This window comes from Rhinolophus hipposideros (genome assembly GCF_964194185.1).
Source record: "Rhinolophus hipposideros genome assembly, chromosome: 3".
NCBI classification, from domain to species: Eukaryota; Metazoa; Chordata; class Mammalia; order Chiroptera; family Rhinolophidae; genus Rhinolophus; species Rhinolophus hipposideros.
Genome location: NC_138049.1, coordinates 32,115,058 through 32,140,297, shown reverse-complemented (window position 1 = coordinate 32,140,297; position 25,240 = coordinate 32,115,058). Strand labels below are relative to the sequence as shown.

At 34.1% G+C, this 25,240-nt stretch overlaps 1 protein-coding gene across 20 annotated transcripts in view; it reads right to left on the bottom strand.

Moving 5' to 3' along the window:
* PTPRK (protein tyrosine phosphatase receptor type K) overlaps nucleotides 1–25,240 on the bottom strand; it is a 511,921-nt gene that overhangs the window by 215,438 nt on the left and 271,243 nt on the right. For all 20 annotated transcript variants that reach the window (XM_081044250.1, XM_081044264.1, XM_081044263.1 and 17 more), the window contains exon 6: nucleotides 12,926–13,100. In XM_081044250.1, coding sequence (XP_080900376.1) covers nucleotides 12,926–13,100 — 175 coding nt within the window. The remainder of the gene's footprint in view (nucleotides 1–12,925; nucleotides 13,101–25,240) is intronic.

Here is a 25,240-nt window from a genome sequence, read left to right as displayed (position 1 = left end):
ACTAAAAAAGGTTGTGAGTTAGTGCTAAGCACCATTTATTACCAATATATATGGAAAGTAAAGAAATTTCAAGCACAAAAATTCAAGAGGAGAAACAAATCCTTAAGGACATATCCTGCTTATTGACATACTTCATTCAAAGGAGAAGTCACATTTCCAGATACCTTTTGAATGTCCATATACTTGTTATTAACTGAATCTGAAACAGTTCTTTTTAAGTTGGAGATAAAATGAAGATGCATAAACACAAGCTTTACTGGCATCCTGGCCCCTCATGGATAAAACTAGAGGAGGGGTAGGAATTATAGTACTACATATAAAAAAGAAATCATAATATGTTATAATTCGAAGAATAGATATTCCCATAGCTATGTATAGAACTAATAGACCCTAAAGATTATGTGTCCTAAGTCATTTTTGTTAGTAACAATTACAATGATTCACCTATGATAATGTTTAAAAAGTTAATGAAATCAATAAATTAAGAGTGTTTTCTATTTATAGCAAAATGGTTTTTGTTAAAGTGAATTGAAGAGAAACAAGAGAAATGATAAAAGTCTGATATTTAAAATAAGCTCTATTTTATTGTGGTGTTTCAGAGACATTCTCTTATAAGAACAACAACAAAAAGCACACACACCAAAATCAGCAAGAGGGCACACTTTCATCACCCAGCAGAAAAATATGTGCTAATGATAAAAGGTATTCATAAAAAAAATTCAATTATATCTTGCACTATTCCTAAACCATTCAATGAAGGCATTTACAACAACAAAATACTTTATTTTCAGTATCAAAAATTACCAGTATCAACTGCATAAATCTATTGTAGATAAACAAGATAGTTTAACAATATTAGCAAGTCAAGAAAAGAGAAGAAAATTTAGGGTGTTGGAGAATTTTGTTAAAATAACTGTGATAAATTTTTAAAAATCATTTTAAGAGCAGTTTCCTATAATACCATAGGTTCAAGATGCTGAAAGGTCACTAATACATTGTCAAATGCATTTTTATGAGATAGATTCAATTATAATAGCTGCAACTATTCCAGCCACAATTTAGACATACCATCCAATTATCCATTTCATTTTCATTTATACCTCATGGGCCAGATCATTTATCATGTTTCATGATAATGATCCGAAGACACATGGAAAGTGATTTCTGGAGGTAACAAATTACCTTGCATATTAGCATAGCTTACAAGATCCTGTCAACAACCACTATGCATAAATATGAGGTAATTAAATTTACAATGTGCAGGAGTGTTTGATATGCTACTTGCTTGCTTCAGAGCTGACAAAAATCTGGGTTGCTAAATGCAGCAAACCCGTTTGGTTGCAAATGAGAAATCATTATGCCCCAGAACTCCAACAGGTAGCCTGTATGCTGTGGCTCAAGATGCTGAGATGCATCTTTCATCATCTGGTATTATTACTTCTTGCCACCAAACCATCCATCATTACAATAGAGACAGCTTCGAATGATAGTCCTGAACCCTCGCATTATTGGTCCTTGAACTCTGTCTCATCCATCTTTCGCATCATTCCTGATTCACAGCTAAGTACACTCTCTGGCTGCAAAACCAAGTGTGAACCTGTAGTGCCGCTAACCTCCAGTGCCTCTCTAAGAGTAATTGATTTCTCTTTATTATGGAGCCACTGTTCCGAAAAGACGACTTATGCTTGCTGATGCTAAAAGATAATTTTTAAAAGACCCGAGTTATAGAATTTCAATAGTTCTAGAGAAATGCATTATTTTGTTGTGGTTTGGTTTTTCAACTTAGACTTCAGAACTGCATTATTATTTCAATTTTAATATTTATTTATAAAACTCAGAAACAAACAGACACAGATGCCTCTGAGTGCAAAGGTACACATATCAAAAAGAAAAGATAGCCTGTAACTGTATATAAATGTAATATTTCAATCTGAAATTTATTAATCAGAATTTCAAATATGTTTGATAGTAAAAATCATTACTTAAATTACTTAGTATGCTGAAATTGAAAAACATGAGTTTATCCTTGACACAGTGCAAACAAAAGAGAGGGATTTAAAGTTAGATACAAGAATATTTGTGATAACTGCCTTTTAAAAAATAAATCTTTCACCCAAGTGTTTTTATTTTTTTTATTTTATTTATTTATTTATTTATTTATTGTTTATTGATTGCTAAGAGAATATTGAAAAAATGATACCAGTTACATAGTGGTTGGTGCACCATAAACTATCCAAGATTAAAGGGTTTCAATTCCACTCCATCTGAATGTTGTTATAAAAATTTAATAAATCAAAGTGATCAAAATGTTCCCAGTGGCAGACTGGGATTCTGTTTCCAATTCAAATTCTCTTTAATATACGACTTTTCTGTCATTTTGTATTTCTACCATCCATGTTGAATTCCAAACACCCTGCTTTTCATCATTGCCATGCATCAACCAAACCAGTCATGGTAACTAATTTTAATAATCCTGCACAATAAAAAGAAATATCAAACCTGGTGGAGGTTTTAACATAGGAAAATTATGGCAGGTGGGAACTCTTTACCTACCCCTAAGTAAATATTTTTAAACCACCCATTGCAATGAATGACATTCTTTGAGGATGGAGAAAAGCTGTTGGCCAACCATCTTAGGGGGAAAGAAAGAAAAAACATCCTTCCAATGCTTGTTTAAAATGATGTGAGAAAAAGACACGTCTACGAGCATTATTATCAAGGGCAATCAAATTCTGAAGAGCACAGAAAGTGGAGAAATCTTTGGAGAGCTTGCATTACTTATTTCTTTGAAATAAAAAGTGTTTACAAACAACAAGAAACAAGATTTCCACTTAACAGACAGTCTGCAATCCAATAAGGAATCTACATAAAACAGAAGGAAAACATATATTTACATATCATATAACTTAGATGTGGTTTTATATGTGAATGATGTCAGGAATAAAGGAAAAAAGAATACATTTAACCACATCAGGACCCTCTTTTTAAAATTCTTCACTTTACTGAATACATATACTTTTATTCTGAGTCTGACAATATGAAATATTCTAATGGTGGCTAAAGACTAGGAAATGGAAGCTTATGAAACACAAACATATCTATGCACTATGTACATACTGTTTAATTTTTCTTGTGTTGAATCAATATCCAATACCCTAAAATTAGTTGCAGCATTTTCACATGCCTAAAGATTTTAAACCTGTATTCAGTATCCCAATCTAGGGTGTACAACTGAAATTACCATCTATGCTCTCAAATAAGTTCAACATGTCTTTCAAATTTCTGTCAAAAATACCATATTTCACCTAGTATCCCCGGCTGACTACTTCTCCTATCATCTCATAATGTTCTTAACAATCTTTCCACCATACTCTCTCACCATTGACCTGCTCTTTCCACCGCAATCCCCCTCAAGGATTTTACTTCTTGTAAAAAAGTAAAACTTTTATGATTTACCATCTCAAGTTTTTATGAATTTTAGAACTCCTTAAATGTACTCATTGCAAACTTATTCTCCAAATCATCTCCCATCCTGAGACGCATATGAAGACACAAGTAACATATTCCAAAACTCCCAGAAATTCCCAAATAAAATGACAGAGGTATCCCTCATTTTTCAGAAGTTCACGTTACACCACTTCACTTTTATGAAAGACCTACATTAATACCTGTTTCCACTAACTGAAAGAAATCCAAAGATTTTTGCTTTTCTGAAACAAGGCAAAAAGTGAAAATAGCATGTTCAGTGTTTGTTTTGCAGCAAGCCATTATAGAGACAGTGACACCCCAAGTAGCCAGAGCAGCCCAGCCAAGCTCCTTTCCCGGGAAACACACTCAGCATCTCAGCAGACACATAGCTTTGAAATGTGTCTGTGAGCATCTGGGCTTTATCTCGATTTATTTTGTGCATCCATTTATTTCTCAATTTATTTTGTGCATCCATAAGATGTGCCCTTAGGTATCAGAAAAGCCTAAGAGAGCTGGTAAGGCTCTTAGGATTAGCACAAAACTGGACCTAATTAAGCATTTTGACTGTGGTGAAAGAAATAAAGATATTGTGCATGTGTTGAATTTTGGGTCTTGGAATGATTAGAAAATTTTCCACGTAAATTAATGGTAATTGAGTTTTCATTTACCATTTCACCCCATTTCAGTTTAGGAAAGGTTTCATAGGAATGTCCTATTTTCAGATGGGTTGGGGACGAAGACCTGTGTTCCTTAGTCTGGCATTTAAATTGCTCCACAGTCAGGCCTCAAAGTACACTTTTTAGATTTCAGCGTTTTCCCCTGGAAACTACTGTGTTATAGTCAATATTTAATACTAATCCAAGAACATGTGTATGCCCAATGACCTTTACTTATCTTCAACTAACCATATCCTATACATTCATTAATGATAAGATGAAACTTCACCTCCTACTCAGCACATTTTCTGACCACCCAAGGCAGCAGTGAGGCTACCCTCATCTGCAATGTTTAGTCCATGCCATTCATATGGCACTCTACAATCTATGATGTTTTTGTTTCTTTAACAATAATTAATGGCCTGTATCTGCTGGGTGTTGGCCACGGTGCTGGCTCCAGAGACACAATAGTGAATAAGCAAAAGGGAATAGTCATTGATGTGGTAGATATAGTAGTGAGGGCAAATAACAGGAATGCAGCACCATTATGAAGGCTGGTGAACAGCAGAAGGACTGCAGGCAGAAAAAGTTGAGGCCCTAAGGTAGACAAGAACACAGCTCATTAAAAGCAAAGGAAACACAGCCAGTGCTGCTAGAGTTTGGTCTCATAAAGGAGGGAGTAGTGGGCAGAGCCAGATGAAGATGGGCTTGGAGACTGTGATGAGACAGTTGGAATTTATAATGAATGAGCAAAGGGCCATCAGAGCCAGGAGAGAACGCTCTGACGTACTTTGTGTATAATATGGTCAGTCTGGCTATTGTGTAAAGACTGACTTGGAAGACGCAAGCACTGATATGGGGAGACCAGTGAGGAGGCATCTTTATAGAAGCACAGGAAAAAGAAGATGATGACATGGATGTAAGTAATGGCTGTGAATCAAAGAAGGTGAGTGACAGGAAATCCATTTTAGGTGGTACCCAGAGGATATTTCATTTGAAGCCTTTTGGACCAGAAAAGGGCTGTGATTTTTTTCCCCCTCTTTAATGTGAAGGGAAACTATTAGAGTGGGTAACATGGTAACGTGAGAGTAGAAATGGTTTCCAACACGTTTATATAAAGGTGAAAGAAAAAGCCAGTGGAAATTAGGAAGGTGTAAATACCATGTGGGCAAAACTTCTTATTAACATGGTTACAGATAATTATTTATTTGTTTGAACACAATGATAAATTCTGTTCCAACACAAATAAATCTGATTCCAAATCATTCAATACTGCAGAAAGATAACAGCAACAAAAATTTTTCAGTTTAGGGCTCAGAAAATAGAAAATGGAGAGGAAAGAAAAGTTAACTTCCAAATTAAATCCTAAATTTAAAAGAAACACTGTCTCTATACCTGATTAGAGATGAGAACACATCTGTGGCCCAAATGACTTCAAAAATAAGCATAAGAGCTAAGATAAAGCTGAATAAAGTGAGGTTGTCATGAATTTATGCATTGGTAAATGCTGCCCATATTTTGCTACAATTATTTAATCTCTGTCCAGTCTTCACTTTTACTCCCCAAATCCTCACTTTTAACACAAAAATGGTAAAACTTTTCCCTCTCTATAAAAACTATTAACTGTGAAGTAAATATAATCCATGCTGAGAACAAAATATAAATGTTTATCTGCACTTGGGTTGGCCTTATGATTGTTTTTATTTCTACTCGACTAAATGTTTCTTAGAAAAGAAAATAACATGAATTATAACCCAGATGGAAAAAAAAATGATTTCTGGGGTAATGTGATAAACTCTGTAGAACAAGTTGGTTTTGACTGATTTATCTAACATTTGACTTCTACCTAACAATTCATGAATGTTTCCTGTTTTCTGTGTACTTCCTAGCTTGTCCTCTTAGTAAGTCAGGTTCCAGAGGACATTTTACTAGGAAGCAGAATATGTATTAGCTAGCTTTTAAAAAGATGTGAACATCTAAGTGGCAAATATTTTATGCTAACTGCAAAATGCTAAACAGCAAAACTCACCTGTCAATCATATACTCACCGGTAAGGAAGGGAACCATGCTATTACTGACTTTCTAGAAAATGAAGTGGTGGGAGAGTGGGAGAGACTCAAGAATTATATAACTAATGAAATAATGTCCTACCACAGCACTTAAATCACAATCTGTACTCATTGTACCACTAAACGCTATGAATTATCTCTGCCTTGCTGATTGATTTCTATCAGTTATCTATAGAGCTTTGGCTTAACATTCCGTAAGACTCTTGCAGAATAACATTATTTACAAAAGTATTGCTTAATAAAGGGTTTCAATGGAATAGCTCCTTTAGTAGGTAATTTTTGCCTATAGAATTTAAAATGTGACCAAAATCAAAATCAAAACTCTGTGCCACAAATTCTAATTTTCCTATATAATAATTAAATTATAAGTTGCTTGAGAGCTGAGATTGCTATTTCTTTATAATTCCCTAGTGCCTATTATTTGCCATTTGAAGTATTCAATAAAAGCTGCTAGTGGATTTTCCAATGAAGTTGCAAATTCATTACTTCATTTGGGGTAAGGGAAAGAAAAATAGCGAGCAGGGAGAAGAATATAAATTACAAAAACACTGTTAATCTGAGAAGTTAGTATTAGTCTTTTGGAAGACGAGGACACAAATAGCGTTTATCACAAACTCCAAGAGAACAGAAATGAGAGGCTCAGAAGGAAAGTAAAGAGCTACTACCATATTTTCCTGAAAATAAGACCTAGCTGGACAATCAGCTCTAATGCATCTTTTGGAGCAAAAATTAATATAAGACCGGCATTGTACTATGTTATGTTATATTATATTATATTATATTATCATATTATACCTGGTTTTGTATTATAATAAAATAAGACCGGGTCTTATATTAATTTTTGCTCCAAAGATACATTGGAGCTGATCGTCTAGCTAGGTCTTGTTTGCAGGGAAACACGATATCAGTGTTTCTCTCTGAAATAAAATTCCCTAGAGTTCAGCAGAAAGAATAGTCGGCATGCAAATTATTCTGCTTCCTCTTTGTTCCTCCTCAAATTCTTAAAAAAGCTCCCAAAAAAGTGAACTCCTGAAAAATTCACTCCAGAAACAGAACCAGTACCTCAACTGCTACACATTATGTAGAGCTTTACAAATACATCACCTATCAGATTCTTTTCAGAAAGGACTCTTATTGCGTTTTTATTTTAAAAACAAACAGAAAATAAACAGCACGGAAATAACTACTGGGGGGGGGGGAACAAGTGCTGCACTCTACTATTTTTGTAAAGTAGCATAAGGAAACTGAGAGGAGGAGAAAATTAATAGGACAAACTATGTGGAGTAAAGACGAACAACAGTGGATAGAACAGAGTTTCAGTAAGAATGTAGTACCTAAAATAAGGACATCTAGTATCCTTTGGCTCATTTAGAATTTAAAAATGTACCAAATGACTTAGACATTGAATCACCTGAATCACAAGTAGCTACGAAGAATGAGACGAGACTCCAAATGTTTCTTTTAACATACTCAAGGGTAGCAAAGTAAAATTTTTAGATATGTGACATTTGGAGTCTCCTCCAAAATTGAGACATTATATATCCCTTAATGTACTGCATGTGCTTTTGTAACTGTTTAGGGGCAGTTGGAGAAAAGTATTATGCGGTTTATCCATGTGATTTTAGACTTTCATTGTAGCCCAGATCTTATAAAGCATAGATGTTTAAATTGAATTCCTCAGGTAACTCCAAATTTCCTGTCAAGTTGACTTGTTTTCACAACAGAAGCAAAGAAAAGGGATCTTCAAGTCACCATTAAGAAAAAGGATCTTTATATGAATTCATGAGTCTGACAGCTGTTCTATGAAAACGAGCTAAAAATCAATAGTGAGTGGTATTAAGCAGACTGCTGAAGGACTCAAATTAGAAATCACCTAGCCTTCAACCACCAACTAACAAAAGTATTAGTAAAGTATGTCGTGTTTTCCACTTCCTAAATGTCCTTACTTCAAATATAAAAATATTAAAATTAAACATGCAGACCTGATTCTTACCTGGTATATTCAAAAATACTAGAATGCAGCATATTGATTAAATAAAGATTTTTTTCAAGTGAAAAAATTTTCTGTTAAATTTGAGTCACCCTTCCTGGTATGTGTGTGTGTGTGTGTGTGTGTGTGTGTGTGTGTGTGTGTATATATATATATATATGTTGTTTTTTTAAAGAGACTGTTTTAGACACTACCAAAAAAACAAACTGCCATCATCTTTTCCTGTACACCAGTAATCTTCACTTGATGTGAAGATGAGGAGGGTATGTGATTCATCAGTCATTCCCTACATCTTTTAGGGTCAGCCCCACCATTGTGTCTTCAATTGAACAATGTTATTTATTAAGTGTTAGAAATGTAACAAACGTCTTTATGTAAAGTCATAAGATAGGTGTTAGAGCAAATGAAGATGATCTAGACAGGGTCTGATAGGAGCATAAATTACAAATAATTACAATAAGTGCAGAATCTGAAAAATTCAAATGCAAACCTAATGTTACTTTGGACCTCTTTCCTTTTTCACACACATGTGTAATGAATAACTGGTACTAGACAACAGATTCCATTAACATCACCATTCACCAAATAAGCTATGATCCCACTCTATACTATTACCTGACGTATAATACCCTACTCTCACAATGTGAAATTCCACCCTGTATGTCTTTCAAGGTTAAGTTGTACTTTCTTATGAAATATTTTCTCAGTTCCCATCTCACTGGACTAGTTAGTAACTCCCTTAGAATAACATTATTTCTGCTCTGAAGTTGCATGTATAAAAGTTCTCTACTGAACATTCTAGTTGTCTCTCCATATGTAACCACGCAATTTTTGAAACTTGTAGGAAGTAGTAACCATTCTGTCCCCAAGTGGATTAGACCAAAGGAGTATGTAGCCATATTGCTACCCTATGTCCATGACACTGTCTTAGGAAAGAAGCCAAAACATGGACGCAGAATTGAAGAATTGAAAAGAGTTTAGATCCTTCATGACTAAATGAATGATCCCTAAAGCCTATCTCTACATTTCCAGTTACAAAAGTCAGTAAATACCCTTATTTTTAGGCTAGTCGGAACGGTCTTTCAAAAGGAAGTGTCAACAATAATCCAAATTCTTCATGATTTTAAACACCAAAATTTGTTTTACAGATTCACCTACACAAATGGGTAAGCCTGGATAAATGGATTGACCTTTACGTTACAGTTAGAGCTCACTGCTATTCATTAAAAATAGATAGAAATAATAATACTTATATTCAGAGCATTTTGTTAATGGCTAATAGTTGACACTATATTTTAAAAATGAAACCAGCAAGAAAGACAAACAAACAAAACTGCTTTTAACCTTAGACTTACAATGTAATTTAAACTTACAATGTAATTGAAATTTTACACATTAAAAATAATAGATATAAAGCATAATTAACAACTGGGAATAAAATTTGTCAGTTGCAGCAATCACAGAATTTTATAGATGTTCATTGTGGTTTACTTGGTTAGAAATGTAAGTGGGTCTTTGATCCAGACAGGTGGATAAAAGAAGATGGCGAAGAAGGTAGAGAATGAAAATCTGTCACAAAACTTGGACTACAAAACTTAATGTTTTTAGTTTAAAGCTTGTAAAAACCACTTCAACCTGTATTTCACATTTTTACACTTCAATTTTCTAGGAACATCGAGCAAAAACATCTGCTCTTCATCTCATCTCTGTAAAAACTTCTTTGTCAATAAAGATTGGCTTCCACAGGCTGAAGACGTTATCATTACTCACAATGATCTGGAAGCCATGCTAAAGTCAGAACAAAGTAAATTCTATTGCAGTATACTTTATTTTTCTTCCTCTGGCTGTGGGAACACAGATCAATACTCTTCAACATGAGAATTTTGCAGCGAAATTTTCATTTGTAACAAACAGCAACAAAAAGCCTTAAGCATGCCCTGTCACTTTCAGTTTAGGAGAAAATGCACTAATAAACTTTTACCCTTGGGTCATCTTTGACAACAGGCAATACTATGCCAGCTCTTATTAAAGACTATTCATATCACTGCCCCAAAAATTTCCCTTAAAATTACCATCTTTTGTATCCATGCAACACGATGTCAGCTTTGAAAGTGCCAATGAGAGACAGGATCTGTCATCATAGTTAATTCTCAGCACTATTTCAACATCAGGACAGTTGACCCCCCGAAGGGTATGTTTTGTGGTTAGCAATATTTATTTGGTGGTTATCCAAACAAATGTGTTGCTCTGTATTAGTTTTCAAATAAAAGAGCAAGTAAACCATCACCTGTAAATATTAGATATATAAAAAACTAAAATATGTTGACAAGAAAAATAAAACTGCCCAAGCTATCAAAATATGTTTCTACAAGGTTAGTAGGCTCTGGATTGCACACTGAAAGCACTGTCATATTTTAACCTAGCAGTTACAATATAAAATATAAAACAAAATATGTAAAATGGCAGAAGTTTCTTTAAAGAAAATAAAAAATAAAGGAAAAAAAAAGCCCAAACTTTCTATGATATTCAGGATTCTCCCTTTATAAATTTTATTGAACACATTATTTATTCCACAAGTAACACTCCGACAATAGCTACAATGTAGTCTTCAGGCGTTGATAAAATGGTAGAATCTACTTGTCAATTTAGATAAAGAAGAGAAATCTAGTAATGACAAAATACATTTCTTAAAATGAACAATATATGAAAGAAGAAGTTAAATCTATAAAAAAAAAAACAAACAAACAAAAAAAAAAACTCCTGGATAAAAACTTCAACTTTGCAACCTACAAACTGTTAAATACATCACAGGACCATTTCCTCAAAAACCAATCACATGTATATATGAAATGCTAAGGTATTTGAAAGCACTCTAGCTACACTATGAAAAGCCACCATCACCCTCAGTGGCTGCACAATGAGTGCACAGACAGGACTGTGCAAATACCCCAAGACACCTTCAGGCTTTTAAAAGTAGGGCCAGGTGAGAGAGATGCTGGAATGGAGCTCATAAAGGTGAGTACACAAGCATGTATGAACAGAAAATAAACTGTCTTTCTACTTGAATCTTGGAGTCAAATATTATCGCATTTTCTTATTATTCATTAATAGGGGCTATGATTGCATGAACTTAAAGCAGCTGATTTGAGCTGACTCAGGTGACATGAGAGACGTTTCACTGAAAATAGTGTCCCATGAATCTACAAAGATAAACTTTTTGATTGATGAGCTATAGAATCTGCCAAGACACAAGCATTATAAGAAGCTAATAGCATTATTTAAGAAAGTTAATGTGAGCTAAATCTGTGCTGGGAACAATGTGCCCTATACCAGGAGTCAAGAAACACTGGGGTTAAATTCTAGCTCAGTCAATTATTAGAACTCTGGCTCTGGGCAGTTATGCAATAGCCTGAATTTCATTTTTTTTCCCTTCTAAAAGTATTAAAGGTTAAAGTATTAAAATCAAGTAAATCTTAAAATGAAATAGTGCATGTAAAAGACATTTCATGTCAAGCATTATAAAATGAATTAACTAGAATATGAAGGTATCTCATATTCTCCTTTGATCCATGCCGTGCTCTCTAATGCAACTTCTTTGTCTTACCCCTGCCCCCCCACATCCATACCCCTCATCTGGGCAACAATTTCTCAACTTTCAGATCCTATCTCAAAGAACACTTACTCACAAAGGCCTTTCCTGATGCCTCTGATAAATCTCAGTCCCGTTTAGATGTTTTTTGTTAGGACCTTCAAACTCCTCTTGAAGAGACATGATTTATAATTATTTTCATTTGTGTCATTATTGATTGATGCTTGATAGTCTATTGAACAAAGCTGCATTTCCTCTAAAGATTCACATGAGAAACATCTACATTTTATGGATTCAGCTCAGTCGTCACCTCTCAAAGAGGTCTTCCGGATCTCCTTAACTAAAACATCAATCCCTATCTTTTCATGTATTTATTTTTCTTCAGAATACCACTTGAAACTACATTTTCGGGACCTTTATATAAAGTGTGCCTAACATATCCCAGTTCTAAATTCCATATGGGCAGGGACTCTGAATTTTATATACAATTGCATCTCCATAATCTAAAATGGTATATAGAATAAAACAGGAACTCAGTAAATTTTGAATGTAGGTGATATGCATACATTTTGTACTTGTACTTATTCTACAGTATTCACCTCTGATATGTACTGATATGTCATAATCCCTCAAAATTCCTCTAGTAACCTTAGTATCCAAGAATATTAAGAGGACCTCTTAGCAAGTGTTACTTTCTAAGATTCTATAGGGGGCCAGATTAGTGAGCATCCAACACATGCTCTTGACACTGGTAAAATTTACATTTCTACATGGGGATAGAAACTTTGACCTTGACCTCATTACCACAATGGTTTGAAGAACAAATGTTACATCTATGGAACTGCTTTAAAAAGAAAATACAAATCTAAAATTAAAATGCAAACTAGGTAATGGCAATATGGAACCAAGTGTTTTATATGGCTAGCTCTAGTAGAGATTTTTAAACGAGATTCCATTTGATGGAAAACACTTGTTGAAAACTTGTTGGACATGCTATACAACCAGTCTTCATTTTACTTTAAAATATTATCAGAAATTCTGTAATAATATTTTATAGCGACTTGAGATGAAGACAACTAGGCTTAAAAAAAAATCAATCCATATATTTACAAGGTTGTTCTTTTACTAATAAAGTCATGCAATTTTACTTTACCTCTCACAATAAGTTGAGCAAAATTGGACACACCAGAACCTCGTTCTGACTGAGTTACACAGCGATACAAATCCTGGTCAGTTTTTGTCACTTCTTGCAATCTAAAGGAAGCAGCAAATCTTCTGTGATTGATGTTCTTAGTCTGAGCTACCGGTATGTCTTCTCCATTTCGTCTCTGCAAACAGAAACGAATGTTTAAAAAACGGGATCATAATGTTTCCATAAATCTAAAGCATCTTAGCAACCAATATCTGTGATAAATTATTCCTGTTGCTAAATTAGCAGGAAAATGTCTATGCAGCCCCGAAAATATTTACTATTGTCATCGAATCAGGAAAAGTACATAGGGAAATACTAGTGTCCTTTAAGGGGTATAGTGCTGATATGATGGCAGTAATCTCAGTTTTCCATAAAATTACTATTAGCTCAGAGCATAGTAATGAACAGAGTAGTTAATTGCTTCATGGCAAGTGATACACTGCCTCCTTTCTCCCAGAGAATATATAGGTATGAGCTTCTTTTAGCCCTTAGACTAGACTGCATATGCTCTAATAGGTTTATCCCCAACAGGAGATCTGATGCATTTCAGTATTCTAAATGTGTAGCATGTGACCAACTCAGAATGAAAATAAAATACTGATGAATAATTTAGAGTCAACCCAAAATCTGTACTCTTTGCAATATTCTATCTTTTTGCCATTAATGACAGCCAAGTTATATCCCTTAAAGGAAGTAATCAAAAGAACCTACATGTTAAAAGCATATCTGTCAATTTTCGAATTGAAATATTAGAAAACATCTTTATGAAATCAGGGTGCCTCACACAAAACCAATCAGCATAAACTATAAAGAAAATGGTGAAAAAATTCAACTATGATAAAATTTATTATGTCTATGTTGAAAGACATCATAAAGTGAAAAACGCCACTAACTGTGATATATTTCATGGAAATAACCATCAAAAGGAAAACAACCAGGTTATGTAAAGGGCTACAGTTCAATAAGAAAAAGACAAAGAACTCTATCGAAAAATGAACAGGCTGTAAAAAGAAAAAAAATGTATGTATTTAATAACTATGAAAAGGAAAACCTCAAGCTAAATTTTAAAATACCTTTATGTCAAAGATAGCACAAAGAACACAGAAAAGTCACACTACGAGAACTCACTAGTGACGATCGTCAACCTCATTTCTTGTTGATGAAATGCTACGTATCCCTGGTATCCTTTCATACCACCTCAAATGTCACTTTATGCTACTAGATATGGGAAATGAATCCCCCAAAATTACTAGGGTAAGCGTACACTGTTAGTAATTTTTAGAAAATAATTTCTTACTATCTAGTAAATGTGAAGATGTGTAAACTTTAGGATCCAATGATTCCACTTCTGTGCTTCTGCATTACAATCACTCTTGCATTCTCGTATGCGATTAATGAGATATTTACAGGAATGCTTAACTCACAGGAGTTCGTAATAGAGGAATATGGGAAAGATCCACATGTTCCTGAGAAGTGGATACGTACACTGAAATGTATCCATTTAAAATATATATAAGGTCGTAGTTAAACAAAGAAAATGAAGACCAGTAGTGTTTTGGTTGAAAATTCTGAACAGCTAGTTAAAAATATAAAGGTGTGATTTTTACCATTTCTCAGTGTCTTTGGTGTAAACATTGCTACTAAGGCCACTTTCAAAATACCAACGTAATGTTATTTGGCTCTTAAAATTCCTGAAAAATTAATACTGGCAGTCATAAGCCGACTCCAGCATTCCACTGACTTGAAATGCATGTACTCATGTTTAAATTAAAAGAAGAAAAAAAAATCCTTAACAAAAATTGAGACATAAACAAAAATGCAAAACCTTAACTTCTATTAAGTTAGAGTAGTGAGTACATTTAGTGGTCATTTATTGTTTTCTATAATTCTTGTATATATTTGAAATACTTTGTATTTTTCCAATGAGTTAAATAATAGTATGGCACTTTATTACTTTAATAATTTTTAAATCCTAAAATCCACAGTATCTTTTATCACCCTTCTACATATCTGAAATGATACATATATACATATATGTAATATATGCATGTAAGTGTATGCAAACACATACCAATTTAAGAACACAAAGTCCCAATTATAATTTTACAATTTTTCATTCCTTCTGTATTCTATTAATTACCTTACCCACCCATTCCATGGTTTTTGCATCAAGATCCCTGATGACTCCCCTGGATAATAATGAAGAGAAAAAGCAACCTATATTCAAAAGCCCTGAAATATCAACTCATAAAATCAAGCCTAAATTATTTTTCCCTATAAGCCACCTTAGCAAAAAATAATTACACAAGCAAATCTCAGGCTGCATTTTGTTTTCAATTATCACATTGTTTGATACAATATTTGTAACTGGCAGGTAGACTCCTTACACCTATACACACTCTCCCCTCATATTCTTAATTTATCCTGTCAGTTTGTTCTCAACCTTCTGTCACCTTTCTCCCTGCCATTTGTATTTCTCAGTTCGTCTGCAAAACGAGCAAATTCCTGCTGCCCTCCCTGCCTCTTCTGAGTTATCTTGTGAATTCACACATACACCCTCACGTCTTTGAACACCATGCCTTTCAAACATATCTTTTCTTGTGAAGAGGTTCTAAGTACTCTTAATGTTTCCCTAACAATGATCATTATGACATCTTTCCATCTTAATACGCATTCATCTCACAATACCATGTTCCTACAAACTTTTCTCAAGGGAAAACACATTTCCTTCTACAATCTTCCCTCCTTTCAGGAAAGGACCACACTATTCTCCACCCTTTCACTAACCCACTCAAAGCCTCTTAGCTTCTGGAATTCCCAGCACGCCTAAATACCATTCCCATCACAGTTACCTGCCAGAACAAATTATCCTCTTCAGCACATATTCCTATAAATATTCTCAGTATTCCCAAACTTACCATGGCCACGGGGCTGTACAACACCCTCCTTTATACCTTATATCTTACAACATCCAAGTTCCCGTGCTATGATAGATTGCTCTTGAATCAAAAGTGCTCTTGTGAATCTGTCTCCCCTCCCTTATATCCTCTACATTATCAGTTAGACATCACTTTCTGACCCTTTACTTTATAACCAGCCATTTCAAAGAGGTTTTCAGTAACCTGAAATACTTCTGGATTCTTTTAACTTTCCACTATTTATGCATTTCCACTATAGGATTTGAACCACTTCTTTGCAATTATTCCAAGACTAGTAACTTTTGCTGGACTCAGTCATTTGCTCTCATGAAAAATTTTGTTACCCACCAAGGAATGAACAACGCTTAGACATCCTAGTTGGTCTACCCAGTGATTTAAGCTATGGCAACTGACTCCTTCCTCTCTACCTCAATTTCACATTCCATCAACATATTCTTGTTTTCCAGACACACTAACATTGTCATGGATCGTGCCTCAAAACCTTAAAGATGATCATAAAAATATAATGACCTGGCTTTTTTATCTTGAATGTTGTCTATAACATATTTCATATGTGTCCTTTTAACTCTGTGTATTAAAATCAGCCCGAAGGTAGGGTTTCAAGTCTTGAATATATATTTATTCTTCCATGTCATCATATTATCTTTATTTAGTGAGTGCTTAAGTTCTTTGTTAAAATGAATTAAATTCACTGATCTTCTTAGAAAAAAGAATCATATAACTTCTCCGTAGTATTTTATAAATCATTGTAACAAAATACATAATAATCATTAATTAAAATTAATAATAAAGGGACATTTTAAGTATAGAATTTCAAAGACATCTAGATATCATTTATGCCAAGCTATTTCTGAACTATACCACAAGTCAGAGACATTGACAGGCCTGCTGAAGGTGATTCCCTCAGGAGATCACAAAGTTGATTGCATTATGTTTATATTTGTGTGTATACTAACATTAATACAACATATATATGCTTTTATGGGATATATATTATTTACATAATTAATGAGTAACTAGACTTAGGTTCTATTTATCTCTTGAAATATAACAATAAATATTATTTTGGCGTCATAATATATAGATTTATCTTCAATAATCATTTAATAAGCATGTCTATGTACCTGATGTTACGTTAGCTATTATTTTGGTTCCCTCATTGCCCTCTCATACAAACAAACTGTGACAGTCATTTCCATTTAAGGATAATAAAATCAGGATTCAGAAAGATTAGAAATTTGATACATCGTCTGTGAGCAGCACCATTAAAACTCAATGAGGTTTGAACACACAAAATCCAGCAGTATTTCTTCTCAATTGAACCAAAGCATCTGTCTTTCACTTATTTCATGGGTCCAGTCCAACAAATGATTATCTGTTTTTAAGACCTGATCAATTCATTTGACCAATGAGAAAATATAATCTAACATACTAGACACTGCTTTATTTACTCAGCTTCCAGTAATGTATTACAGATAAATATGACAATTGATGATGACATGTACATTTCAGAAGTCAAAAATAGTAACTTTTTCTTTTATTGTCCAAAATAATACGTCTTTGCCTTACTACAAGCTATCATTTTAGTAGAGTAGTCCGAGCTATAAAGAAGGACATACGAGGCAATGGTAAATGTCTTTTATGCAACAATGCCTGCATATAGTTTTCTGCCTTTATTTATTATTCCGTTTCAGGCTCTTTATCCTGCTTTGAGATTTTTACATGATTTTTCCATTACCAATATTCCAGGCTCTGAGAAATGAATCACAAAATTATATGATCCAAGGATTATAACCTAGCACTTTGTTTTTGTCTTTCTCATCACACTTCCACAGATTCTTGTCATGTTTTCTTATTTATTTTGTCTCCAGTATAAGTTGCTGAGACTTGTCACTTACCAAATAAGCCTGGTAAGTCTTCGGAATCCCCGAGTTATCACCCTTCTGTTAAACTAAATAAGTTTCAATATACAGAATGCATGCAATGTTTATTTGACAAGTTCAATTCCTGGCATAAAGTAGTATAGTGGTAATACTGGTTAATCCCCGACATCTATAACAACAAGTTTATTAACCAAATTCCTTGCTAATCAAAGTATGGTCTACAGACCAGTAGCATCAGGTTCACTTGTCAGATTACTACAAATGCAAAATTTTGAGATCAATCTAAACTGATTAAATCAAAATCTTCATTTTAAGAAGATTCCTAGGTTACGCATCAAGATATTACAGCTTGAAACACACTGATTGAAAACTATTACAGGGGTCCTATTCCAAGTAACAGTGATGGATCTAAAATGGGGTATACCCTGATTCTGGCCAATGAGATATGATACAAACAGGCAAATAATTTCCAGAAAAGTTTTCTCACTTCTAGAGAAGACTCAATGGGTACCCCCCCTTTTGTTTCTCAATGTCATGTCTAAAATGCTGAGGATGGTACATCAAGGAGAAAAACGGAATCAGGTTCTTGATTGAGCATCTAAAATGATGTCAGCAATTCCTAGAGTCCCCTTCTTTCTGGACTTCCTGTTACGTGATATAACACCTTTAGTTATCTATTACTTTCAGCTTGAAATCCTAAAAGTTAACATGGCACAGTTCAAATATGGTACAGTTTATTTCAGCTTTTCCTTTCAAAGCTTCTAGAAGGAAATTAATCCAATTTAATTTTAAATTAAGTAATGTAGCACTTAGAACACTTGCAGAGATTACTTCACTCTATTGACTTGAAGAAAAAATTAAATTACACTGATTGTTTTATTTATTTTTTCACCGCTTTTCCTGGGCACATGATATATAACTCCTCATTCTCTTAGAGTTGGAGAGACTATTTTCCTGTGTTTGGTACTTAGGTTCCTATTTAATAGCATTAAGAGGATAGCATATGATTTGTCAGTACTTGCCCTTTTTTCCAAAACTAATCCCAAAGTAAATCTGCACACTAAATTAACTGAGGTTGAAGTGAATCATACAGTACAGTTAAATTAATTCCAAACATGAGAGTTCCTTACTAAGCCTTATCTTCCATACGAAGTTTTTTTTTTTTTCTTTCTCATAGGGATGACACAGCAATCATCCTCATAATTACAGAAAATTTAAATTGAAGCATTTTCGAAATATGAAAATGTATCATGGAAATCTTAAATGTTTAGAAATCCAGAAATTTCTAAAATTAAAATCATTGTTATTTTGAGAAAAGCTTTCATTTATATATCTACTAGAAATTATACTTATTTCAACAGATTAAGCACTTAATAAGAAAATAGTGTTCTAGGAAACATTACTCTAAACTGATAACACTAAGTGTACCAAGTATACACTATTAATACTTGGCAATGAAAGGATCAAACGAGGTGAATAATAACTGACACAGAAAAAGAGACAGGTAGCAAATAATATAACTGTAACCTGAACAAGATAAAAAATGTGTAAGGATAGCAAATTACTAGAAATGGGATCATAAGTGTAACAAACAGTAAAGTCAGCTATTAAATAAGAAAAGGAGTTTTAACCTAAGAAGCACAGGTATCTTTGCAGTATTGACAAAATGTTACTGTTAGGAGGAGCCGCAGCAGAGAGCATGATTAGGTAGACTGAACCATGCCTGGGGGGAATGATACCTAGGATACAGTCCTGAATTGATATTTATTACATTCACAATTTCTCATTACGATAGTCCCCCTTTATCAGTGCTAGATATGCTGCAAGACCACTGATGAAAGCCTGAAAATGCAGACAGTACCAAAGCCTAAGATACTATGTTCTTTTTTATACATACATCCATACGCATGATAATGTTTAATTTGTAATTTAGGTATAATAAGAGATTAACAACAATAACTAATACTAATACAGAACAATTATAACAATATTCTATAATGAAAATTATGTGAATGTGAGCTCTTTCTCTCACTCCAGTAATTTTTATATTTTTTCAGTCCAATCCTATTCTTGAATCTGTGTAACCATCCGTTACTTGAAGTAAAAGACCGGGTATCACTCATTTTAGGGGATCCTTTGCTGAAATCTTTGTGTAGGATCAATGCTTTCTGGCACAATGTGTTGCCATCAGTAGGAACATATTTTCTGCTCATGTCTTTCACCCACACATTTAATGCCTTTCCATCTTAACTAAGCACTTATCACACACCGTGTCCATAACTTTTGCAGTTTGAGGTAAGACAGCAAAACTAGCACAAATTTATCTTTCTTTCACAATTTCACGGATATAAGGTTCATTGTTAGCATACCTCATAGCAATCTCAGCGTACAATTATTTTTCTTTCCTTTTCAAGTCCAAAACTTTCATCTTTACACTTGGAAGACCTTTAAGTTTTCTCTTTGACATATCCGAATTGCCAGCATCACTACTGTTGTACTTTAGGCTATTACTAAAATAAGGGTGACTTGAATACAAGTACTGTGGTACCATGACAGTCCGTCTGATCATCCAGAAGGCTACTAAGTGACTAATGGGTGTGCAGCACATACAGCGTGGATACACTAGACAAAGGGATGATGCACCTCCTGGGCAGGATGGAGCAGGCTGGCACAAGATTTCATTCCTCTACTCAGAATGGCACGCAATTTAAAACTTGTGAATTGTTTATTTCTAGAATTCTCCATTTAATATTTTTGACCCTCGGGTGATTGCAGGTAACTAAAACCACAGAAATCAAAACTCTAGATAAGGGAGGACTACTGTACTTCTCAATTCTTTACCTTTTCATCTAAGTGTGGGGATATCAGTGTGTACCTGCTTGCTCAAAAGAAATGTTGACAGTATTAGGTGAGGTATTTGTACAGAAATTCTAACTGCAAATCCTGATAACAGCAGTAGAGTAAAGATAATAATCAAAACAATATTTAAGCCAATAATACATATGATAATTGTGATTGTCTTATAATGTGTGAACTTGGTTATGCAACTGTTCCATTATTCAAACACTAACCTAAATGTCCCTGTGAAGGTATTTTGTAGATGGCATTCATGTCCATAACCAACTGACATTAAGTAAAGGAGATCATCCTTAAAGGGAATTAGATAACTTGGGTGGACTTGATTCTATCAGTTAAAATGGCTCGAGAGCAGAGCTGAGGCTTTCTTGTAATAGAGAAAATTTAACTTGTGAATATCAACTTTATTTTGTGCAACTCTAGCTTTCTCTTTGCATAGCTTCCTTGCCCTACAGACTCAGACTTGCCTCCCCAGCTCCAAAATCACATAAACCAATCCCTTACAAAAATTCTCTTGGAAATATGTATACTGGTTCTGCTTTTCATGATTGACAGAGATAATTTTGTTACCAGAAATGGTTCTGGAGGAACAGATTTTTAAGAAAGAGTTTTGAGATTTGGTCTGGCACTTAGTTTTCTGGAAGTGGTTCTCTAATCTGATTAGATTTAAGGGAACTATTAACTCTTTGCCAGTGGTAAAGAAAACACATAGAATGACAGTAATAGAGATATTCAAACTATCACTAATAGAAATTCCTAATCAAATTTCTATAGAATGTAAAGTTCTAGATGACAATATATTTGCTACCTTAGAACATTTTAGACAAACTAAGAAATATAACGGAATTGGCTTGTTGCTTCAAACTGTATTGGAGAAAGTGGCAAATGAAAACCATGTAAGTACAATGATAAAACCATACAATACATAGTAAGAGAGAAGTTGAGTAGATCAAGGAAACCAGTGCAATTAAACCACTACATCTGGGAGATATATTTTTTTTCAATTAAAAATAAGGAGAATGAAAAGTTTGAGAGAAAACGACTAAGAACAATGATGTACCAAGAAAAAAAGAAAACAGAGATAACAGAAGTCCATACAGAAGGAAGAGAACAGAAAAGTACTAACATTTTAATTAAAAAGAATTCTGAAAATTAAAAAAAAAAAAGTTTTGAAAATACATGATGGAAGAACACAGCACACACCTGAGAATACTAACCCAGAATGACCAATGACCAATGATACATGTTTTCATAAAATTAGAATTTCGAAATAAATAAATTAAAAAAAAAACTTAGAATACCTGAAAAAGGCAGGTAGATGACTTAAAAGGAAAAGAAAGTTTATTACAAGACTTTGACAGTAAGACTTTAAACCAGAAGAAAATGAAGTAATGTATTCAAGTTATTTTTAGGAAAGAAAACATGAATGAAGGATTTTATATCCTACAAAATTGACCGAGATCAAGGGCACATATAAACTATTTTCAAAATCCAAGACTCAGGGAATATTATTCTCATTAGCTACTCCAGGGAAATCCACCAGAAAATTAGTTTCAAACAACCAAAATTATTACGAAGACATGACATATGAACTCATGATGAACATTAACATAGTTATACATAGAGCAAACACTAAATACGGGCCAAGTGGGAGAGTATAGTAAGCATTGGCTGTATGCTAACAACGAATATTGTACAAGTATTCCAAATAACATGAGATTAAAATATGAGTAATTATGGGATATTCTAATTTTTCCTTCCCCTGGGTCATTGAGAATCAAGAATATTACTGTGGAAAAAAGAAGATACAACTGACAAATTGTCATAGAGAAAACATTAAGTGAAAACCTTTAGGCTTGAATTTGAATATCAATATGAACTCATAGGCATTTTATCCTTAAACATATACACATATATTAAATTTATATATTTATATAAATTTATATAAATATATTTATGTGTATATATGTGAGGGAATTTAGATACGTGCACACACACACACACACACACACACACACATTTTCCCCCTTAGTATCATGGTCCTGAAATTCAATTTCTCACTAAAACAAACCAGGGCATGAAGTGTGGAGGAGATAATGTACAATATGACACCGAAACGTCACATAATATCAGATAGGAAGGAAGCTATCAAAGACTACTGAAGTCCTATCAAAAGGACTCAAGTCAACTTGAAGAGGTTCCCCCTGGCCAAAGATTGGACATATTGAGTTTTAATAATAGTAATAACTGCAATGAAGTGAAGTCCATTAAATATGTTTAAATCCATGAGTAGATGATATTAAATTAAAAGAAGAATCAGTCACCTCTGGTGGATGATAAGAAACCAATTCATTATATCGAAAACTAATAACTAACTAAGGCAAAGATCTGAACATGTATCCTCCCTTCCCTAATGAACTATATCACTGGGTAGTCAAATAATAGATGAGAAGTATCTCCTCATTAACTAACAAATACAAAAGAAACAATAAAATTAGAGTACACAATTTACAACCTCTAGGAATAAATACAAGCAGTCAGCGTCAACAGCTACCAAGATCACAAAAAGAAAGATATTTTGTGCTTGCTGCAATCACACCAACTGCCACAACTAGTCCTGCTCAAGGATCATACTGGACTCTGAATTTTGCTGCCAATTTGCATGAAATTCAGAAGAACATGATGAACTGAAAAGGACATTTATATGCAAGCAATAAAATGCAGACGCTGAAAAACTACACCTCTAGAGGCCTAGGCTCCTCAACAGATAAAATGAGGAAAAGAAAGGGATAGAGGACAAACCCACAGATAAAAGAAACTTTAAAAGACATATTTTTATAAGCAGACAAGATTAATTACAGTGTCTGTGGACATATATGTAAGTGGGGAAAAAAACGAAAAGCACAAGGGCTAAAAGTCATGATAACGTTACTGCAAGATAGGAAGATGGGTCTGGGGTGACTGGGACACAGCATTTAGAAGGCACTTCTCGGGTGGCTGGCAAAGTCTTTGTCATCATCTCTGAAGTTTTGTGTATCTTACAAAAAAATACATTGAGTCAGTTTTTATTTTTGTGTGGTTTTCTATATCTAGGTTTTATTTTATAATAAAATAATTTTGCATGTTTTACATTATTTATATTAGACTCCTTTTCATAAATAAAGAAACTCAGCCTGCTGCCAGAGCCCCCATGCTGTAATACTCATCACAGGAACGCAGTGGCAAGTTATAAAGTGATTGCCGTGACACACCTTGAAGACACAGTAAGAGGGCAGCTCTAGGCACAGCAGGAGAGTGCATTATCCTTGCACAGAAAAATCAGTAAATTGTTATTTATAGATATCAATAAGAAGAAATCCTTGAGCTCCTAGGACGGCCAGGCTTTTGCAGTATGCTCCAGGGGTAGATAAGAAAGACAAAAAATATTCCACACATTATTCATTTATAATCAATTATGTAATCTGTAGACAACAAATGCAAGAGTTTACAAATTATTGAACAGGGCAAAATATGCAGTGTCTTTAAGGTATTGAACTCTTTATGGTAGCAAGCTTCATAAAGCCAGCCAACATGACCTCAGGAACACTTAATGGCGCTAAAACGGGAATGTATCAGCTTTGCGATGTCCATTGTTACATACAGACATACCAAAAATGCAGAAGGTAAAACAGAAAAACATATAATCTATCAAACTTGGTCAGTGACTTTCAAAACCAACAACATAGTTCTTTTTATGAAGCCATGAAGGGGGAATATAATTCTATGAACTCAAATAAACAAATGTCCTGAGGAAAAGCAGGACTGACAAGAGTGATAGCAATTAGCTACCAAATAGAACATGGTCTCAAGTGGAGCAGAATTAATTGTAAATCAACATATACACAGAAAAAACATCATTACTGCTTAAATGAAGGATAAACAGAGAAAATTAGAATTAAATAGCCGGCTAGTGTTCACCTATCAGTTTCAGTCAAGAGCAGTTTACAAGTCAGGAAAGCACAGCAGACATGCTTAACACTCCTCTCTGATGTTATTCCTGTTCCGTGAGCCACCAGCTACAGAGAAGCCCAGGCTCAAGGTCTTCCCAAAGAGCCTTCTCATAGATGAATTCTCCTAAGGAATAACCAGGACACACCCAGAGGTTTAATTGAGCCACAAGCTTCAAAACTGTCTTCATAAACTTTTATTAAGATTAAAAAGAACCAAAAGGAATGGGAACATCACCTCATCTTTCACTCCTAGTTAGGATAACTTACATGCAGTTATGAAGGTAGGAAGGAAAAAAGGAAACAAATGGGTCTAACAGAGAAATTAGTTCCAAGACAGAAAATGAGAGAACAAATGCATTCACTGGCTATAAAAAATAAACTTTTGAGAAAATTTAGAAAACTGTCTATTAATTCCTCTCACAACTTCCCAAATTTTGTCAGCTGGTGCCAACCGGACCCAAAACTCTATTGTCTTCCTTCATTTATCCCTCTCCTTCTCTACTCACATGTTTCACGATTCCACCAGCACTGTCCAATCATAGGCCCTCACTCCTTGATATCTGTACCTCTACTAGTCATGTCTTTTCTGCTTTTGTCTCCATGTCATGC